The sequence below is a fragment of the Sceloporus occidentalis genome, unplaced genomic scaffold (assembly GCF_023333645.1).
Source record: "Sceloporus occidentalis isolate IW3139 unplaced genomic scaffold, rSceOcc1.0.p SCAF_150, whole genome shotgun sequence".
In the NCBI taxonomy this organism is placed as follows: Eukaryota; Metazoa; Chordata; class Lepidosauria; order Squamata; family Phrynosomatidae; genus Sceloporus; species Sceloporus occidentalis.
This window is the reverse complement of record NW_028317130.1, coordinates 1,028,429-1,046,209: the sequence shown is the minus strand read 5'-3', so window position 1 is coordinate 1,046,209 and position 17,781 is coordinate 1,028,429. Positions and strand designations below refer to the sequence as shown.

At 38.9% G+C, this 17,781-nt stretch overlaps 1 protein-coding gene across 1 annotated transcript in view; it reads right to left on the bottom strand.

The window, feature by feature from the left end:
• The window catches only part of LOC149280657 (huntingtin-like), a 170,937-nt gene that overhangs the window by 72,725 nt on the left and 80,431 nt on the right, over positions 1–17,781 (bottom strand). The window contains 7 exon segments of the mRNA XM_089500274.1: positions 940–1,056; positions 4,365–4,501; positions 7,585–7,733; positions 9,392–9,447; positions 12,657–12,818; positions 16,097–16,175; positions 17,454–17,677. Of these exon segments, the coding sequence (XP_089356400.1) occupies positions 940–1,056; positions 4,365–4,501; positions 7,585–7,733; positions 9,392–9,447; positions 12,657–12,818; positions 16,097–16,175; positions 17,454–17,677 (924 nt within the window).

Sequence of the window (17,781 nt, the reverse complement as noted above, 5' to 3'; positions counted from 1 at the left end):
CTATTTTGAGGGCATTAGCCATCGAGACAATTCGGTCAGCAAAAGACCTCACATCATCCATGGGGAAGGCAGGGTCTAGCTCAACAAAGTGTTGTGGTGTCAGTGATTTCTCTGCATCTGAGTCGGATGTTGGAGAGAGTGATGCTCTCAAAGAGCGTCCTGATCCAGGAGAATCCTCGGGGGGTCTCATGCCATGGAGTCTTGGTCACAACCCAAGATATCTGAGTCGAAGATGGAAGTCTCGGAGGTTGCGGCAAAGCTTGTTAGCATCTACCAGCAAGAGGTACCGACCGGTGTCATAATCAAAGACTAGGTTCAAATAGTGTTGAAGGAGATCGTCTTGAATGGAGGATTCAACATCAAAATGGGTGACTTCATTGGCCTTGGTCCCGAGGGTGGCCCGGTCCCATCGAAGAAGAAGGGTTTGAGCCCAGGGACTACCGACTCCAACCTAACCTGTTGGGTTTAGAATCAAGATCGGAGGGTCTGTATCCTGAATCTCTTCCTCTGACTCAGTGTCGAGGTGGCCAATCTGAGACACCTCACCCAATGGGATCGGGTCTATCACAACCCTTGTACGTGGGAGTGGGCGGGGCCTCCTGTCAATCTGCTCAGCTTTTCAGCTTCCGAATGGGATCTCTGCGCAAGCACAAACCCTATTGTGTGAGGGCACAGAGACCACAAAGAAGAAATAGAAAAACAGTCTCCTGGAAGCAGCCTACCTTGTTTTCAACTTAGGGTGTCTAAAGAGAGGGTTGGTGAAGGTATCTATTTAACTCTGCATAGGTGGAGACCCTGTCATACATTTAAGGAGGGAAGATAGCAAATCCCTTACATCATCTACAAGACCATATACACCTGAGAGAAACACCAATATACTGTACAAAGATGAAGAGATTAAAAGAATATATATCTGATGAGGGTAAATACAAATGTAACCTGTTGTTTTGCCAGCATTGGGAGAATAATGTCTGCTATCTGCCGAGATAATCTTTTCCACTTGTCTTCATTCTCTCTGTGACATTGTTGTAATACTAGGATGAACATCTCCAGAACCTAACAGAACAAAAATTTACAGAACTTAACATACTTATGTTAAATAAATCATAACAAAAACCTAAGAACATAACACATTTATTTATTTATATCATTAGAAATATTAGTCTTTCAGTTATTCAGCCCTCCTTCCGACCACCATCTTGAGGGGGAGAGAGGCAGGCCAGCAACAACAGGCCTCGCCTGGAAAGAAGAAAAGCCCTCCTTCTGACCACCATCTTGAGGGGGAGAGAGGCCTCCGAGAGAGAGCAGATGTGCTGGACTTTCCCCCTTCCCTACTGTCATTCCCTTCTCCTTTTGTGTCTTAGATTGTAAGCCTGAGGGCAGGAAAATGTCTAATTAACAAATTGTAAGTTGCTCTGACAGCCTTGGCTGAAGAGCAGGGTATAAATAATTATTATTATTATTATTATTATTATTATTATTATTATTATTATTATTCCCAATACTCCAGAGTTCCCAAAATATAATACAATGCATGTCTTTGCCAGTTGTAATCAACAATGATGATTATGTCATTACGCCTTGCTTGTCATATAAAAGTCGTGAGTCAATTGTATAGTCAGGGCCCAGGCAAAGGACACAATACATGTGACCGACACAGAACTGAATCTTCACCCAACATTCTGAAGGCACACAGCACACAAAATAAAGGTATTGTTGTTTTGTGGATTTTGAGTGTTATTGTACTTTGCAGTAGGGCCAACATGGCTACCCCTGAATATGCTTTCAGCAATATTATCAGAATGTTAAGTGGGACAGACGTAACTTGTTATGGTCAATGTGTTCCAGTGACTGAAGCCTTAACAGATTGGGGCAAAGACACTTATCTAGCAGCTCCCACCAAATGACTTAAGGTAGGTAGCTAAAAGGGAAAAGTCTTTATTCTATGATTCTATGATTCTATTCTTCTTTAGCCAGCCCCACAGTCATAAATTCTAGCATTACATGGTCACGATGATTCCAGTGCTTAAACTACCAACTGCTTTGTTTTCAGTGACCAACTTCTTCCTGTTAGTTAGGATCAAGTTTAAGATTGCTGATCCTTTGTTCCTTCCTCCACCTTTTGTAAAACAAGCCTGGAATTTGTTGGAGAACCTTCACTTAGCAGAGCTAATCTCCCAGCAGATACCAGGTTAACTGAAGTCCCCCCATAACTACTAGTTCTTGTTACTTGGAGATTACTGAGATTTGTTTCAGAAAAGTATCATTCACCATCTTGTCTTGCTTTGCTGTTTGGTAGTAAACTCCTATCACAATGTTGTTTTTATTTCCTTCTCCATTTATTTTTACCCAAATATTCTCCACTGCTACAGTTTGAACACTGGCAAGGAATTCAGTATAAGTGAATTTGACATACAGTATAATGCTACCCCCCCCATCCTTTTCTTCTCCATCTATTCTTTCTGAACAGATTATATCCTTCAATTATTACACTCCAATCATGAAAGTCATACTACAATATTTGTTACACCTATAAAGACATATTTACCTTACTGCCCTAGGCCCATCTTTTTTTGTTTCCCAAATTCTGTGAACTGGTATACAGACATCTAAAGCATCCCCCCCCCTCATCTTTTATTCTATTGTGGGTTTTATTATAGCTCCTCTCCCTTGGCATCTCCTCTAGAATTCACATCCTTATCATCCTGAACCCCCCCCCCCCAAAAGGAATTAGTTTAAAGCTCTCTTGATCAGACTACTCATGTTTTTGCCAAAGACATTTCCCCCAGTTTTCATGAAGCATGGCTCAGGTGTAGCAGTAGTTCTGTACTTTGTTTGATGGCCACAGTTTCCCCACAAAAGACACCCACTGCTCTTTAATGAAGGTAGTAGCAGCTATTGGCTTATCTGGAACTCTTTGGGCTATCAAGCAAAGGAAGTGAGGGAGCTATCTAACAGACTCTGGGATATCATAAGCACAAAATGTAAAGATTCTGTTATATAATGCAAACCTAATACAAATAAGCAGAAATGAAAAAGTCCATAGAAAAGTATTGCCAGTTTAACTGACATCAATATGTGCCTCAACAAACAACTCAAAGTTAACTATTAACCTTTTTCTACTAAATTTGCCACCTTTGCAAATAACGTATACAGTTGTTGTATACTAAGGCATACATAAAAAGAATTCAAAAATTCCTTCAGCCATTCAAGGCCTACTGGATAGCTATCCCCATTAAACAGTACCACAATTACATCATCATCATCATCATCATCATCATCATCATCATCATCATCATCATAGTGCTGTAGATTTACACAGCGCTGTACATACAGACAATAAAATAGATAAAAATGAAACCTGCCAATGGTGTATATTCTACACAATGCATATAAAGCAATAGATAGTAATACAAGATATAATTAGATAAAGTAAAGAGGCAACCGATTGAGAACATCAGAGATCAAATAAAATAAAATATCAGATAACAATTGGATCAACAGTCACACAGTGCCTGGGAACGCTTCCCTGAACAATATAGTTTTCAACTCAGTTTTGAAACTGGTTAAAGAAGTGATGCCCCTTGCTTGTGGGGGAAGGAGGTTCCAGAAATGAGGGGTAGCAAGTGAAAAGGGATGAATCCGGGACAGGGCAGTGGAGAGCCTGGGTTGGGACAGCAGACTTTGACTACCAGAACGGAGGGTACGAGCGGGCATGTGGGGAGAAAGAAGTTCAGATAAATAAGGAGGGGCCAGCCTTATATTGAATACAGAAGGGGAAGGGGAGCCAGTGAAGGGATAATAGTAGAGGAGAAACATGGCTCAAAGCAGCGAGCGGATGTAATAATGCGTGCAGCTGAATGCTGGACTGAAATTAAAGGACAGAGGTGAGAGAGAGGAAGCCCTGCCAGAAGGAGGTTACAAGACGACCAGTCTTGGCACTAGAGGCCGAGAGAAATGAATGGATTTTAGCAATATTGTAGAGAAAGAATCTACAGGCCTTGGCTGTGGCCTGGATCTGGGGGATATGTGACAGAGAAGAATAAAAAATGAAGCCAAGATTGAGGGCTTCCTGGACTGGTCGAATAGAGATGTCATCAACAGACACAGAAAAGAAGTATTGAAGGGTGGACTTAGGTGGTAAACGACAAAAGGATGCCACAAAACAATACATTGTAGCAACTTCTACAGATAAATGTGAGAACTTTCAGATAATGAAAAACTTTACATTAGCATTGTTATAAGGGGGAATGGGTTAAAAAAATTTGGGGAAAAAACCAAAAGTATTGCATTTGAAGCCTTCAAATTAAGTTAGATGAATGATATATATTATGTAGGTTATAACCAACTCTTACAACATTTACCTGATGGTATTGGATAAGTCGCAACAACATTGAGACCACAACTTCTTTTTGTGTTTCCAGTTCTTTACCAGCATCAGCTTTGTTTGTTCCTCTTAATATGAAGAGATCATGAACAATTGGTTGTAGAGCAGGTATTGCTAAAGAAAAAGACAAAACATTTTAATGTAACTTTAAATTTGTAATAGCACAGTAATCCCTCCTCTGAGATTTTTTGCTACCCAAGTTTAACACTGAAGCACCTATATTTATGCAATATGTCTCTTGCTTCCCCAGACCTTATAATATAATCAGGTAGTCACTCCTATATAAAACTGGTCCACTTCAACTAAACAAAAAAAAAAAAATTCTTACCATGAATTCCAGTTTTCAATGACTCTTGAAAGGCATTCCATATCTTTGCAAATATCACTGACTTTTGAACAAAAGACCAGGGTTGTAATTGTTATAACACCATCTCAAAGAGGTTAGGTATAGAACAGGACCCCCTAGAACAGGACTAGAAATCTTTCACTCTGTAACTATAATGAATTCTGCAGTTTAAAGCAAAAAGCTTATGATTTAAGTGGCACTTTCCCTAAAGCAGAAAATTTGTACCTTCCAAGGCTAACTGAAAACATGAAGACACTGATGGATTCTTCTTAATGCTAACATCCACCTAAATTAAACACTAGAAGATATCCTACTAGCCTTCCGAATCCCATTAAATAAATCCCATTAAAATAAATAAATAAATAAATCCTATTAAATTTCATAGATTTAATTAATGAAAAAATAAACAGAATTGCTTTTAAAACATGTAAGACATTTAGAGAGCATTCTAATGTGTTTTTGTATTGTTTTAACTGCTTTTACTTATCCATGACCTCAGGAGCATGTGAGCCAGGAGGACTATCTTAAATAAATACTTAAATTTCCTACAGAGCACATCCCTAGAGGAATAGAAGAGCTGAAAAGAAACATAGGCTTTTCTAGTGTCAACATGTACAATCAGCAGATTTCAAGCACAATCCTATGTACATCTGAAACACATCTGAGGAAGTAGACTGGAGTCTAGGAAAGCTCGTGCTGCCAACTTCTTTCTTTCAGTTAGTATCTCTCAACAAGTTCTCTCAACATACAAACTACAGACTAACATGGCTATATCTTTTAATACTATGTACAGTTATGTCATTTCTGTTAGTTATTTTAACTAGTCTATTTAACCCACAGGCCACTTGTGGCCCGTTGAAGGATTTTGGGCAGCCCATGAGGATGTGCAATATTTTGGTGACTACAGGAGAGGCCACATGTTGTACAAACCTGCTCCAAGTCCTAACATCCTTGAATCAAGCAACAGACTTTATGAGAGGAGGCTGAGCAAAACAGACACTGGTAATGGCATTAAGACAGTTTTGGTCATCCTAGTGGATGACCTATGTTAGCAACTGGACAGGGGAAATATATCCCTGTTGATTTTGCTGGCACTTCTCAGAAACTTTTGATATCATCAGCTATGGGATCCCTCTGGGCCACCGCTTTGAGATGGGACTTGGCGCACTCAGAAGGTAGTGCTGTGGGATATCTGTTCAACAAGCTATCTGCTGGCCTGGGGGATACCTAAGGGTTTGGTCTTATCCTCAATGCTATTAAACATCTACATGAAACTGCTGGAAGAGGTCACCTGGAGTTTTGTAGTTCAGTATCACCAATATGATGATGAAAGCCATCTTTCCTTTTCATCTAACCAAGTCTTGGTGCTAAACCAGTGTCTGCTCTCAATAATGGACTAGATGAGGACAAATAAAATTGAAGCTTAATACAATAAAAACAGAGATACTATTGGTGAGTCAAAAGGAAGATAAGGGAATAGGGATTAAGCATGTTCTGAATTGGGTTACACTACCCTGAAATCTCAGGTTTATAGCTTGAGACTACTTTTGGACTCAGATTTGAGCCTGGATCCCCAAGTTTCAGGAGTGACCTTAAGTGCAACTAATTAAAACTAGTGCACTATGTGTACCTTTTCCTTCAGAGGTCAGATCTGGCCAGGGCTACATATGCCTTGATTACAATCCCATTTGGATGTAATCCAAATAATACACTCTATGTAGTAAGGCCTTTGGAAACTCTTTTTAGATTGTAATCTTAAGGGCAGAGAACTATGGAATTGATAATCTGTAAACTGTTCTAGAGACCAGAGTTCGAATCCTTGCGTGTCACAGAGGTTTAAGTGTTGAAAAACAACTCTGGAGACCAGGGTTTGATTCCCAGCTCAGCCATGAAACCCACCGGGAAATCCTGAACAAGTCACACTCTCTCAGCCTCACAGGGTGATGACTGCCAAAAAAAAACATGATAGGGTCTCCATAAGTCGGAAATGACTTGAAGGCACACAACAATAACAACAAAGCTGCTCTGAGAGCATTTGTGGCTGAAGAGTGGAATATAAATACTTTAAATAAATATAGTACCATTCCATTCTGCTTTGGTCAGATCTTGAATATTGTGTCCAGTTCTGGGCACCACAATTTAGGATGCATGTAGACAAGCAGGAGCATGTCCAGAGGAGGGTGACCAAAATGGTGAAAAGTCTAGAAACCATGGCCTTTGAGGAGCAGCTTACAGAGCTGGGTATGTTAAGCTTGGGGAAGAGAAGGTTAAGAGGGGACATGATAGCCATTTTCAAATATCTGAAGGGACTGAAGATGGAGCAAGCTTGTTTTCTCTTGTTCCAGAGACTAAGGCACAGGGCTATGGATTTAAACTAAAGGAAAAGAGATTTCACTTAAACAATGCTGAGAAGAGAAATACCTGAGTAAAAAACACCACCACCACTTAAGTAACTGTTTTAGTAAATTAAAAATTATTCCTAAAGTAAACAAATTCCTTGACTATGCCATCAAGCTGTAACAAAAAGTTCTTGTGGAAGGCCCTCCACTTAAGAGAAGAAAAGGGCAGGCCCTGTTTAATGTTATAAAGAAAAAACAATGCTAATAACTGCAAAGGTTCTTGAAAATACAGGTTTACGAAACTCCTATCAGACCACTTATTATAGACAATTGTTTAAATTTTGTATCTGAGAATATCAAATGAACATTTTAAATACATAAACAATTCTATAAACATAACTAAACTAACACAAAACAGTTTTAAAATTGTACAGGACAATTTTAACAGCATTAACAGTATTTTAGAACTTGCTATACCAAGTTGAATTTTATCACTTATGCTCTTTGATTACCATGTGTAACAGCTTTTCTTCCACTGGCCATTATCCCATCACAGAGCTGAATAATTTTAGGAATTCCAATTATTTGCTTGGAGTGGTAGCGTTCATAAGACAGTAATACCAGGAAGAAAAAGACACTAGGAATAATTGCTTCTGATTCCCTGGGGAGGAAAAGGAAGAGAAAGAACCACTGGACTTATCCATGGCCTAGTCTTGACAGTTTTTTCTTCTACTGAAGAATTATTAATAATTTCTATTATTTAATTCATTTATATCCCACCTTTCTTCCAATAATGGGACTCAAGGCAGCTAACAACATTTTTAAACAATATAGATTAAAAACACTTACAAAAGATAAATGAAAGTATAAAATATACAATTAAATAATAACATATTAAAACAACTAAAATACTAAAGTAAGAAGACAAGCCCTCTCTCCATGCCATCTGACATCATCTGGCCTCAGAGGGAGCGAAAGGCAGGTCCAGCTCCATCAGGCCTAGCCTAAAGTAAGAAAAGCCCTCCCTCCAGTCCATCTGCCATGGTCCAGGCCTCAGAGGAAGAGAAGAACTGCTGAACGTATTCACCTTCCCCACTGCCATTTCCTTTTCGTTTTGTGTCATGTCTTTTAAGATTGCAAGCCTGAGAGCAAGGAAATGTTTAATTAACTATCTGTAAGCCACTCTGAGAGCCTTTGCGACTGAAAAGCGGGGTATAAATACAGTAAATAAATAAATAATAAAAGACATTTAAAAGAATAAAAATATAAAATTATATGCAAATTCTTTAAAAACTTCAAAACTAGCATCACACAGTATTAAGAGGCCAACCTCAACAGTCTGTTCCTGCTACAGGAAGGAGAGCAAAGACAGGGCCAGCCTGGCTTCTCTGGGGAGGGAGTGCCAAAACATGGGAACATCTTCCAAGAAGGCCCTCTCTCTTGTTCCCACCAAACGAGTCTAAGAAGGTGGCAGTACAGAGAAGAGGACCTCTCCAGATTAATTTGAAACCCTCGTACAGGGAGATAGGGTCCTTCAGATAGCCTGAAGCAAAATAATATAGTGCTTTATAGGTCAAAATAAGCCCTTTGGAATTGTTCTTACAGCTGCACCAAATTTTCATCTGTAAAAGTCAGGGAGCTAAGTGGAGATTTTCATAGAAGAAAATCTCTTCCATAAGAGAGTGACACACACACACACACCCCCGGGAGAAAAAAAAACCCAATATACCTTTCTTAAATTTTTCAGAAGCTTTTCACCAACATTCATTTTGTTTTGTTTTTCCCCTCCCTGGTACATTTTCCCCTCTCTAACTGTGTGGTCTCCATTAATCAAGAATCATGGTTGTAAAGTGACAGAACAATACTATATATTCAGATGTGACTACTAAGTTGTATATCCTTCATTTGCATGGGGAGAGGTCACTGGGCTGATCTGCCCTGTCTAGCAAACTTGCATTTGAGGAAGTAGACCCAGTCTATGAAAGCTTATGCTACAACTTCTTTTGCTTAGTTAGTTTCAAAGATACTACAAAATCGCTTTGCATTCTGATACTCTAGACTGCTGCATCTCTAAATAACAAAGTTGTTATGCAACTACTAGAGCAAAGTAAGCAACAAACAGCTGGCCCAGTTATTCTGACATCCTCTTCCTATTTCAAATACTTCTGCATACTTTTCAAGACGTAAAGTCAAACACTGAGGCTGGAAGGCAACAGAATTTGGACGCATGAAAGCATTTACAAAAAGGGAACATTTGGGTTCAGCCCCATTTATTTAACTGAACTCAGACATTTTGAAGAGAGTGTATTGAATTTGTACCTGAACTGTCCCACTTCAATGTATTCAAACTGCTTTAGAACAAACCCAATGAAGACCTATAAACAAACAAACAAACAAACCATATTTATTCAGTTGTTATCCTGCTTTTTTCCCAGTTCGGGAATCAAAGTGGCTTAGAAAATATTAAAAATAACAGTTATAAATTCATAAAATACAGAAGTTAAAAAGTGATTAAACCTTAAAAAAATAAATCTGATAAACCACAAACATACTTACAGGAAAGCACAACAAAATAACAACTAGAAAATCAAGCACATTGCACTAGGACTTTCCCACCTAAACAATGACCTTAGCAGACCATCAAAACAGAAGTCTTCTTCAACTGGTTCCTAAAAGAGAATAGGGAGGAGGCCAGTCTAATCTCTGGAAAAAATAGTTCTAGAGTCAGGGGGGAGCCATTAAGAAGGCCTTCTCCCATATTCCAACTGGATGTTCTCTTCCTGTGGAACAAAGAAATGGGCCTCCACAATAGATCTCAAAACACAGGCAGGTTTGCAAGGAAGAATAATCTGGACCTGAAACCTATAGGGCTTAATAGATCACTGATAGAACTGGAAGCACAATCCTGAGAATGGAATAGGATATCTGACAGAACTGGAAGCACACACCAGAGGAGAAATAGATTTCAAGAGAATTAAAACAGCAGCTAGCCAAATGAGTATTCTTTACAAATATGAATTAAAAAAATAAATAACAGCATGAATTTGATGTGTATGTTTTATGCCTTCAAAAGCATTCCTAAATTTTCAAGGAAATGCTTGTTGAACATTGATACTCACAAAGGAGAGGAACTATCCTATTCTTTCAGACAAGTTTTTGTCGTAAAATTTGAAGGAAGGCTGAACTCAACATACAGCTCTACTGGCAGAAAGACCAACAAACTAGATGACTAAAATGTATCAACCAGTAGATGAGCCTTGAAGTGGAGAAGAGGAGAAAGATTACAACCCCATGCTGTGGGAAAATGTCTAAGATTGGTGATGGGAAATGTTAGAAATATAAAGAAAAACTGGGCTAAAATTCATACATTAATAACAAAGATGTTGAATGTAAAATTTTCTAATAACCACCTGAATGTATTTACTGAATATACTACACATGTTGAATGCAAATATACAGAACAGGAATATTGGAGTTTTGTTATATAGCCGCCCCTCTGTTTTCATGGATTTGGGATACATGTCCCTCGCTTATGTGTGAGCGGTGAATGGAGGGGGATAAAATGGGGTGTGCACTGCCATTCAAGCCAATGGGGCTTGAATATTGGCGGTTTTCATTTTCGCGGGGTGGGGTGGGGTGTCTGGAACAAATCCCCCACAAAAACAGAGGGGCGACTGTACTTGTTACAACAGCTAGATTTGTCTATGCTCAAAAATGGAAATAAGATAGAACACCATTGGTTGAGGACTGGTTAAATGAGTTCTATGATATGACAGAACTGGATAAATTAACAGCATTGATAAATGATAAAACATTGACTAAGCATGAGGCTGACTGGCAAGACATAATTTTGTTCTAGTAAGAAAATTGGGGGCAACTCTCAGTGTTATGCATTCAAGATAATGTTTAATATACTGTAATAGATCAGAGATAAAAGAATATAAACTGAGGGAATAAATATTCAATGGTTATACAATATAAGCAACCGAGTATAAATATATTACGAACTGTGAGCATGTAATCTTTTTCATCTACATCTCCATCCTCTTCAAACAATAAGGTTGATAGTAGCGGAAAGGATTATAGAGACATTATAACTGTCAGTTTCTTAAGTATTAAGTTTCGTAACAAATTCTATTTAGTAGTGAATATGATATAAAGACAATGTATGAAGATCCTATCTTGATATACAAATGTAAAAGGTATAGAAACTAACATAATTAGGAATTAACATATTAAGATCCAACACCTTATGAACTTTCTGAAATCCCATTCAACCCTCTTTAATTATTTTAATGTATAGTTTTAATTGTTATTTGTTTAATTGATGTTTTAAGGGGAAGGAGGGAATAATTGGGTTACTATGTATGTAGCATATGGATTTTTAACTGTAAGCCACTTCGACTGTCCTTGACAAAGAAGCGGGGCATAAATGAAGCTTTTATTTATTTATTTATTTAAGTCGACCTCATATATAAGTCGAGGACAAGTTTGGGGGCCAAAATTGTGGATTCTAATATGACTTGTGCATAAGTCGAAGTTAAAACTTAGGGGCATGTAATGGAGAATATATAGGCCGAAGTAAAGGAAAACAATGCCAAAGAACTCACAAGATTCCAGCAGGCATAACTATTTGTGCACCTACTAAAGGCTGGATGGATGAGAGGGAAGAAGGGGATCAGTGCTTCCGGGGCAGATTTAACTCTTGCCTTTCAATATATATTCATTCTTGCACATACACACACGAGTTAAAATACAGTACTTGCACTGACCCGAGGATAAGTCGACTCAGGTTTTGGGGTCTATTTATTAACCTAAATTTCTAGATTTATAAACAAAAATAAACTACAGGCACTTAGGTCAATGGGGAGGCAGCAAAATCATTTCTGTCAAGAGCTCTCAAGCCTCTGAAGAACTTAACTGATCAGAAGAGAGCATACATCAGCCTCTTTCATGGAAGGACAGCAAAAAAGAAATCACTTTCCATTTAGGCAGTGGCTGCCATTTCTGGGCAGAAAGTCAATATATAAATAAATACTAAAGAGTAAGTAATTCTACCATAAGAGGGTAGACCAAAGGCACTTCCCACAAAAAATATCCAGCTCTCCTATGAACCTTCTGGACTTATCATGTGTTGGAAAGGTGGGAAAGAAAGTTGAAGAATCTTTCTTTTTTAAACCACAAGGTATCAGCTTCATGAAGCTCTTCCAGAACTAGATGGGCAGGGTAGTTCTTCCTTCTGGTGAAGACAAATATGCTTAGATCCCATCTGCTATCTATGGGCACATACTCTGTCATAGGTTCTGGAATGACCTCTTGAAGCAAGATGACAAGACAATTAAGATTAAACTGTGTATAATTACAGTGCTCTAGAAATAAAGTTTAATAATAATAATAATAATAATAATATTAGATATTACAACATAAGGCTTCAGGGTTTTTTCTTCAATATGAATCAAGATTTCTCAGAAGAAAATTAACTTGTTTCTTCCAATAAAAAGACAAGTATATTGTTTATAACCACAATAAAATATATGCAGTTACTTTTTTGTCAACTCTGTAACAGGAAAACTTAAGGACTCACCTGATCAGAATCCAGAAGGCAGTAATTAACCCGCAACTGAACGAGTTGGGCAAGAAGATCTAAAACTTGTCTCTGCAATTGTACAGATGTTGTGGTAGTGTACTGCTTTAAAGCTTTGATGACCAAAGGCTCAAACAAACGAATGTGATTATGAATAATATTCTATGAGAAAGAAAGAAACACATCAATTTAATAGGATTTCAATTTGAAAGCAAAACTGCTTGTCTATGGGGCCAAAGGTGTGACCTGCCCATCATCATCATCATCATCATCATCATCATCATCATCATCATCATCATCATCATCATCATCATCATCGGCTTAATTGTGACAATACTGACCCATCTCCTAAGATTTTCTTATTTGTGGAGAATTGCCAAAGTGCAGCACCAAAACAGACTGAGCTTTGGAAGTTCTATACAGGCCAAATCCTTTCTTTACCCATGTAATGTTTCACATTTGGGTAGCTGGAGCATTTCTGATACACGGCAGACCCTACGGGTGACCTATCACAGGATGTTGGATGCTGTTCGATTGTTGTATTTTACTGATGTTTGTATAGATGTACCATTTTGTGTTTTTATAGTGTACTGTATTGCATTGTATGTATTGATTTTAGTAGTCTGTAACCCCGCTTTGATCCTTGGGAGAGGCGGGGAAACACAAATAAATTTTTATTATATATTATATTATTATTATGAGACTTCTGCCTCTAGGACAGTGGTTTTCAACCTTCCTAATGCCACGACTCTTTAATACAGTTCCTCATGTCGTGGTGACCCCCCAACCATAGAATTGTGGTGTCTTGGTTCCTAAGACCATCAGAAATATGTGTTTTCTGATGGTCTTAGGCGACCTTGTGAAAGGACCATTCGCCGCCCCCCACCGCCCCCACAAGGGGTTGCGACCTACAGCTTGAGAACTGCTGCTCTAGGAGAGTGTTCCTAAAGAAGCTACTAGTGGGACAGAAAAAAGGAGTTGAGAAGGTTTGTCTGAGACACACTTAGACAAGAATGTTGAGGAGCTGACAGTGGGGTTTGCACTAAGGACTACTGAGCTTTAGAATGTCATGAAGAGGGATTCTGCACAAGTGCGCAAACCTATTTGTGTATATTCAAAGAGACTACAAAGAAGAGTATATTCCACATAGTGGGGATGGATAAACAGACTGACAGTTTGAATTCATATTCAACTGAAAACTGAAAACAAGAGTAACTGAAAAGATACAGATAAAACCACAAAAAGTTATTGTTAAGACATTATTATACAAAGTATGGAGTTTTAAAAATTGAATTAAAAGCCATTTAAAAGCAAATCGATAAAACACACCATTCAAACTTCTTCCTCAGTGAGCAACTGTAACGTGGCGGCGGAGAGACTCTCACTCAGAACCAGGTGATTCCTTCCTTATCTGATCCCACCGCTGCCACCAAGATGTAGAAACCTCAATTACTATTTCACTGTCTCCTATCAATTATGTGACAAGGCAAACTCTGCCTCACTACTTTTCTCACATGTCAACACAATGGATATTTTAAATCCCACTGCTTGGCCACTATCCCACCATTATCTGAAGTGTCCTAAATAATAAAAGGTCTTTTCCCCTTGGGTAGCGTTTTATTTATGTTAATGTGTATGATATTTTCTGTAAGTACACTTCAGGCAACTACTTGTTGAAACAAAGCAAGAGATTTTATTTACAAGCAAGGCTGAATACAGTATCTTTCTTCTAGGATATTATTCAAGCTTGATACGGTATATAACTTGTTTCAATAGATACAAAGTAAACAGTTTCTTTCATCTGACTTTATAAATGTTACCTTATAAACTTAGGGCCCGAACAGAGAGGCCAAAATAAAGCTGCTTCAGGTCACTTTGGAGGTATGCTGTTTAAATGACACACATCTTAAGAGGCAAGAAGCTGTGCCAAAGCTGTGCTCCAGTCCTTAGGATTAGTGTGTGGCTTCCAGCCTCTTAGGATGCATGCATCATTTAAACAGCATACCTCCAAAGTGACCTGAAGGAGCTGTTCAGGCCCTTAGTTCTCAGAGAACCTTTATCTAGCCTCTGTGTCTCTTAACTCTTCTGGTTATCTGTTATACCAACAGCTACTTAGTTGTCTAATGTTTACTTCATCTGTTCTCCAGATGACTTTAATAATCTCCCCCACCTCCTAGTGATGAATACATCCTGCAGGATATATTCACTTTAGCTCTGGACTCCTCTAGTCCCTAGCATAGTTAACTAAACCCCTTCTAACTGCGCCTCACAGCAGTCTCCCTCAACCTCCTCAGCTGCTATCCCCACAGGGTACAATGACACACCTAACACAACTAACCCTAACACATGGATCCAACTTTCTATTTGTACCCGCTACTGGGAGCACCACCCAGCTTTTCTAGCTTCGTTCCCAATAGCTCAGGGGTAGGCAACCTGCGGCCCGCGGGCCGGATGTGGCCCGGCGAGGCCTTGGGATCGGCCCCAGCCTGGTCCTGCCGCTGATTGCCGCCGGGGCCTTTGGCCTCTCGCGCGCAGGGGCAATTGTCTATAGAAGCCTCAGAAGCATGCATTTATATTAACATTTTTTTTAAAAATCAGCAAATTTTTTCGCGTGTCCTCCACTTTTTTAAAAAAAGTGTCCACCATTAGAAAATTTTGCCCTACATTTGTCCCAGTTTATTTATTTATTTAATTTTTAAAAAAATTATTTAATTATTTATTTTTTGGCTTCGGCCCCCCAGTTGTCTGAGGGACAGCAACCCAGCCCCCGGCTCAAAAAGGTTGCCTACCCCTGCAATAGCTGTTCTCAACATTCTAAACTACCTGTGTTCTCCACACCAGCCCACTGTCAAAGACTCACCTGGATGGGTTACTGTATATACTCGACTATAATTTGAGAAATTTACGCCCCAAAATTGACCGTAATATCCTGGATGGACTTATATATGTGTCAATACACTAATACTGCTTCGAAAGGTCTTGAAACAAGCACCACCGTGATGCGCCGCTCTTCCCCACTCGTCTTGCCTCGAGAAAGGAGTTTGTGTGAATGTGTGTGTGTGCACGAGCGCGCACTAAAAGGTTTTCCCAATCCAATTTTAAAGCCTTCTCTTCCCGTCAAAGAAAAACCCTATTTAACCCTACTTCTTTCCCTTCCCAATCCGATTTTAAAGTCTTCTCTTCCCATCAAAGAACTACAATGGGTCAGCACAGTGGGGGAAATCCCTTCTCAACTATAAGTTTTCATCAGTTCAGCTCTATGAATGGGAGGGAATACAAATGGATGAAAACCATCTGGTTTCTCAGTAGCAAGTACAGTAGCAAGCACAAGGATTATCAGTCCTCGGCTAAATCCAGACAGATGTGCTAAAGATTTTTTTTATTTATCACATTTTAATAAAATACAAGTACCAATTTAAGAAGTGTATTTTTGTCTATACCTTGTCAGCACGATGCTTCACTGCACTTGTCATGCCAGTTTTAAGTTGTGAAGAAACTTTCTGCAATATATCAAACCAGCTAAAAAAAACACAAATACTACATGTTACCAATGCCAGATTATTTTATAGTATCTATAGTAACTCAAAGATTGTGTGAACAAATGTATTAGGATATGGGGTTAATCTCAGCCATCTTGATAGCCACCACTGGTTTTATTGCAAAATCTAAAATGTATCATCTTGAGGTCTACTTGAACTCCTAGATCCCTTTCACGTGTAGTCTCATTCAGCCAGGTGTCACCCATCCTATATCTGTGCATTTCATTTTTCCACCCTAAGTGCAGTACCTTACATTTCTCTGGGCTGAAGTTCATTTTGTTAGCTTTGGCCCAGCTTTCTAGTCTATCCAAGTCATTGACCATATAACACCTATCTTGAAAGATCTACACTGGCTCCCAATTAGCTTCCGGGCACAGTACAAGGTGTTGGTTATCACCTTTAAAGCCCTACATGGCTTGGGCCCGGGTTACTTACAGGAATGCATCTCCCTATACAATCCACCCCGCACTCTTAGAACAAGTGGGAAGAACTTGTTAGAGATATCAGCATCCAGACAAGTTTCCACTTCCCAAAGAGCATTCAGTATAGCTGCCCCTAGACTATGGAACGGACTCCCAACGGATTCGCCTTGTCACATCTTTGGAAATTTTCAAGAAGGCAGTAAAGACAGAGCTCTTTCACCACGCATACCCTCTTGACCTCCTATTAAGACCATAGGAACGAAACGAGAGCATCTGACCCCGCAATTGATTGACGATGTTTGATGTCTTACACTTGATGTTTTATGTTTTTAGCTGTGGTTTTCAATTGCACGGTAACAAATGTTGAAATACTGTAACTGTTTTTTAACTCTCTTGTGATCCCGCCTCAATCCATTGGCAGAGGCGGGAAGATATAAATAAAAACTATCATTATTATTATTATTATTATTATTATTATTATTTTGACCCTATCCTCTGGAGTATTAGCTATTCCTCCTAATTTGGTATCATCTGCAAATTTGGTAAGTATGCCCCCAATTCTGTCTTCCAAGTCATTGATAAAGATGTTGAACTTCACTGAGCCCAGGACAGACCACTGGTCACTTCTTTCCAGGATGAAAAGAAGCCATTGTTGAGCACCCTTTGGGTTCAGCCAGTCAACCAATTACTAATCCATTTAACAGTTACCTTGTCTAGTCCATATTTTCCAAGCTTATTTGAAAGAATGTCATGGGAAACCTTGTCAAAGGCCTTACTGAAATCAATACTGAATACTGGTCTGTTTAAACTAATAAAAGGATAAAAGTCATTCTTACCCAGAAGTATCATGTTCTGGTTCAGCCTGCATCATATTTCTTAAACTGGCATCAGCAAGTGCCTGAGTGAAATGTGTATAAGGAGCCATGAAGCAATAATGATAAAGTCCAGGCCTCAGATTTGAAGAACCTAAGCGCTGGGCTTTGCCTTGAGATCTGCTTGGGTTTGAGGACAAGCAATCATACTGTGAAGCCAAATTTGTGCCAAACAATGTCTTCAGTAACTAAGGAAAGATAGAAAACCAATTCTGAAATGAGGTAAATTCATATAAATTAGCAATATTGGTTCATTTTTTTTAAAGAAATGACAGGCAGCTTCCCAATCTAC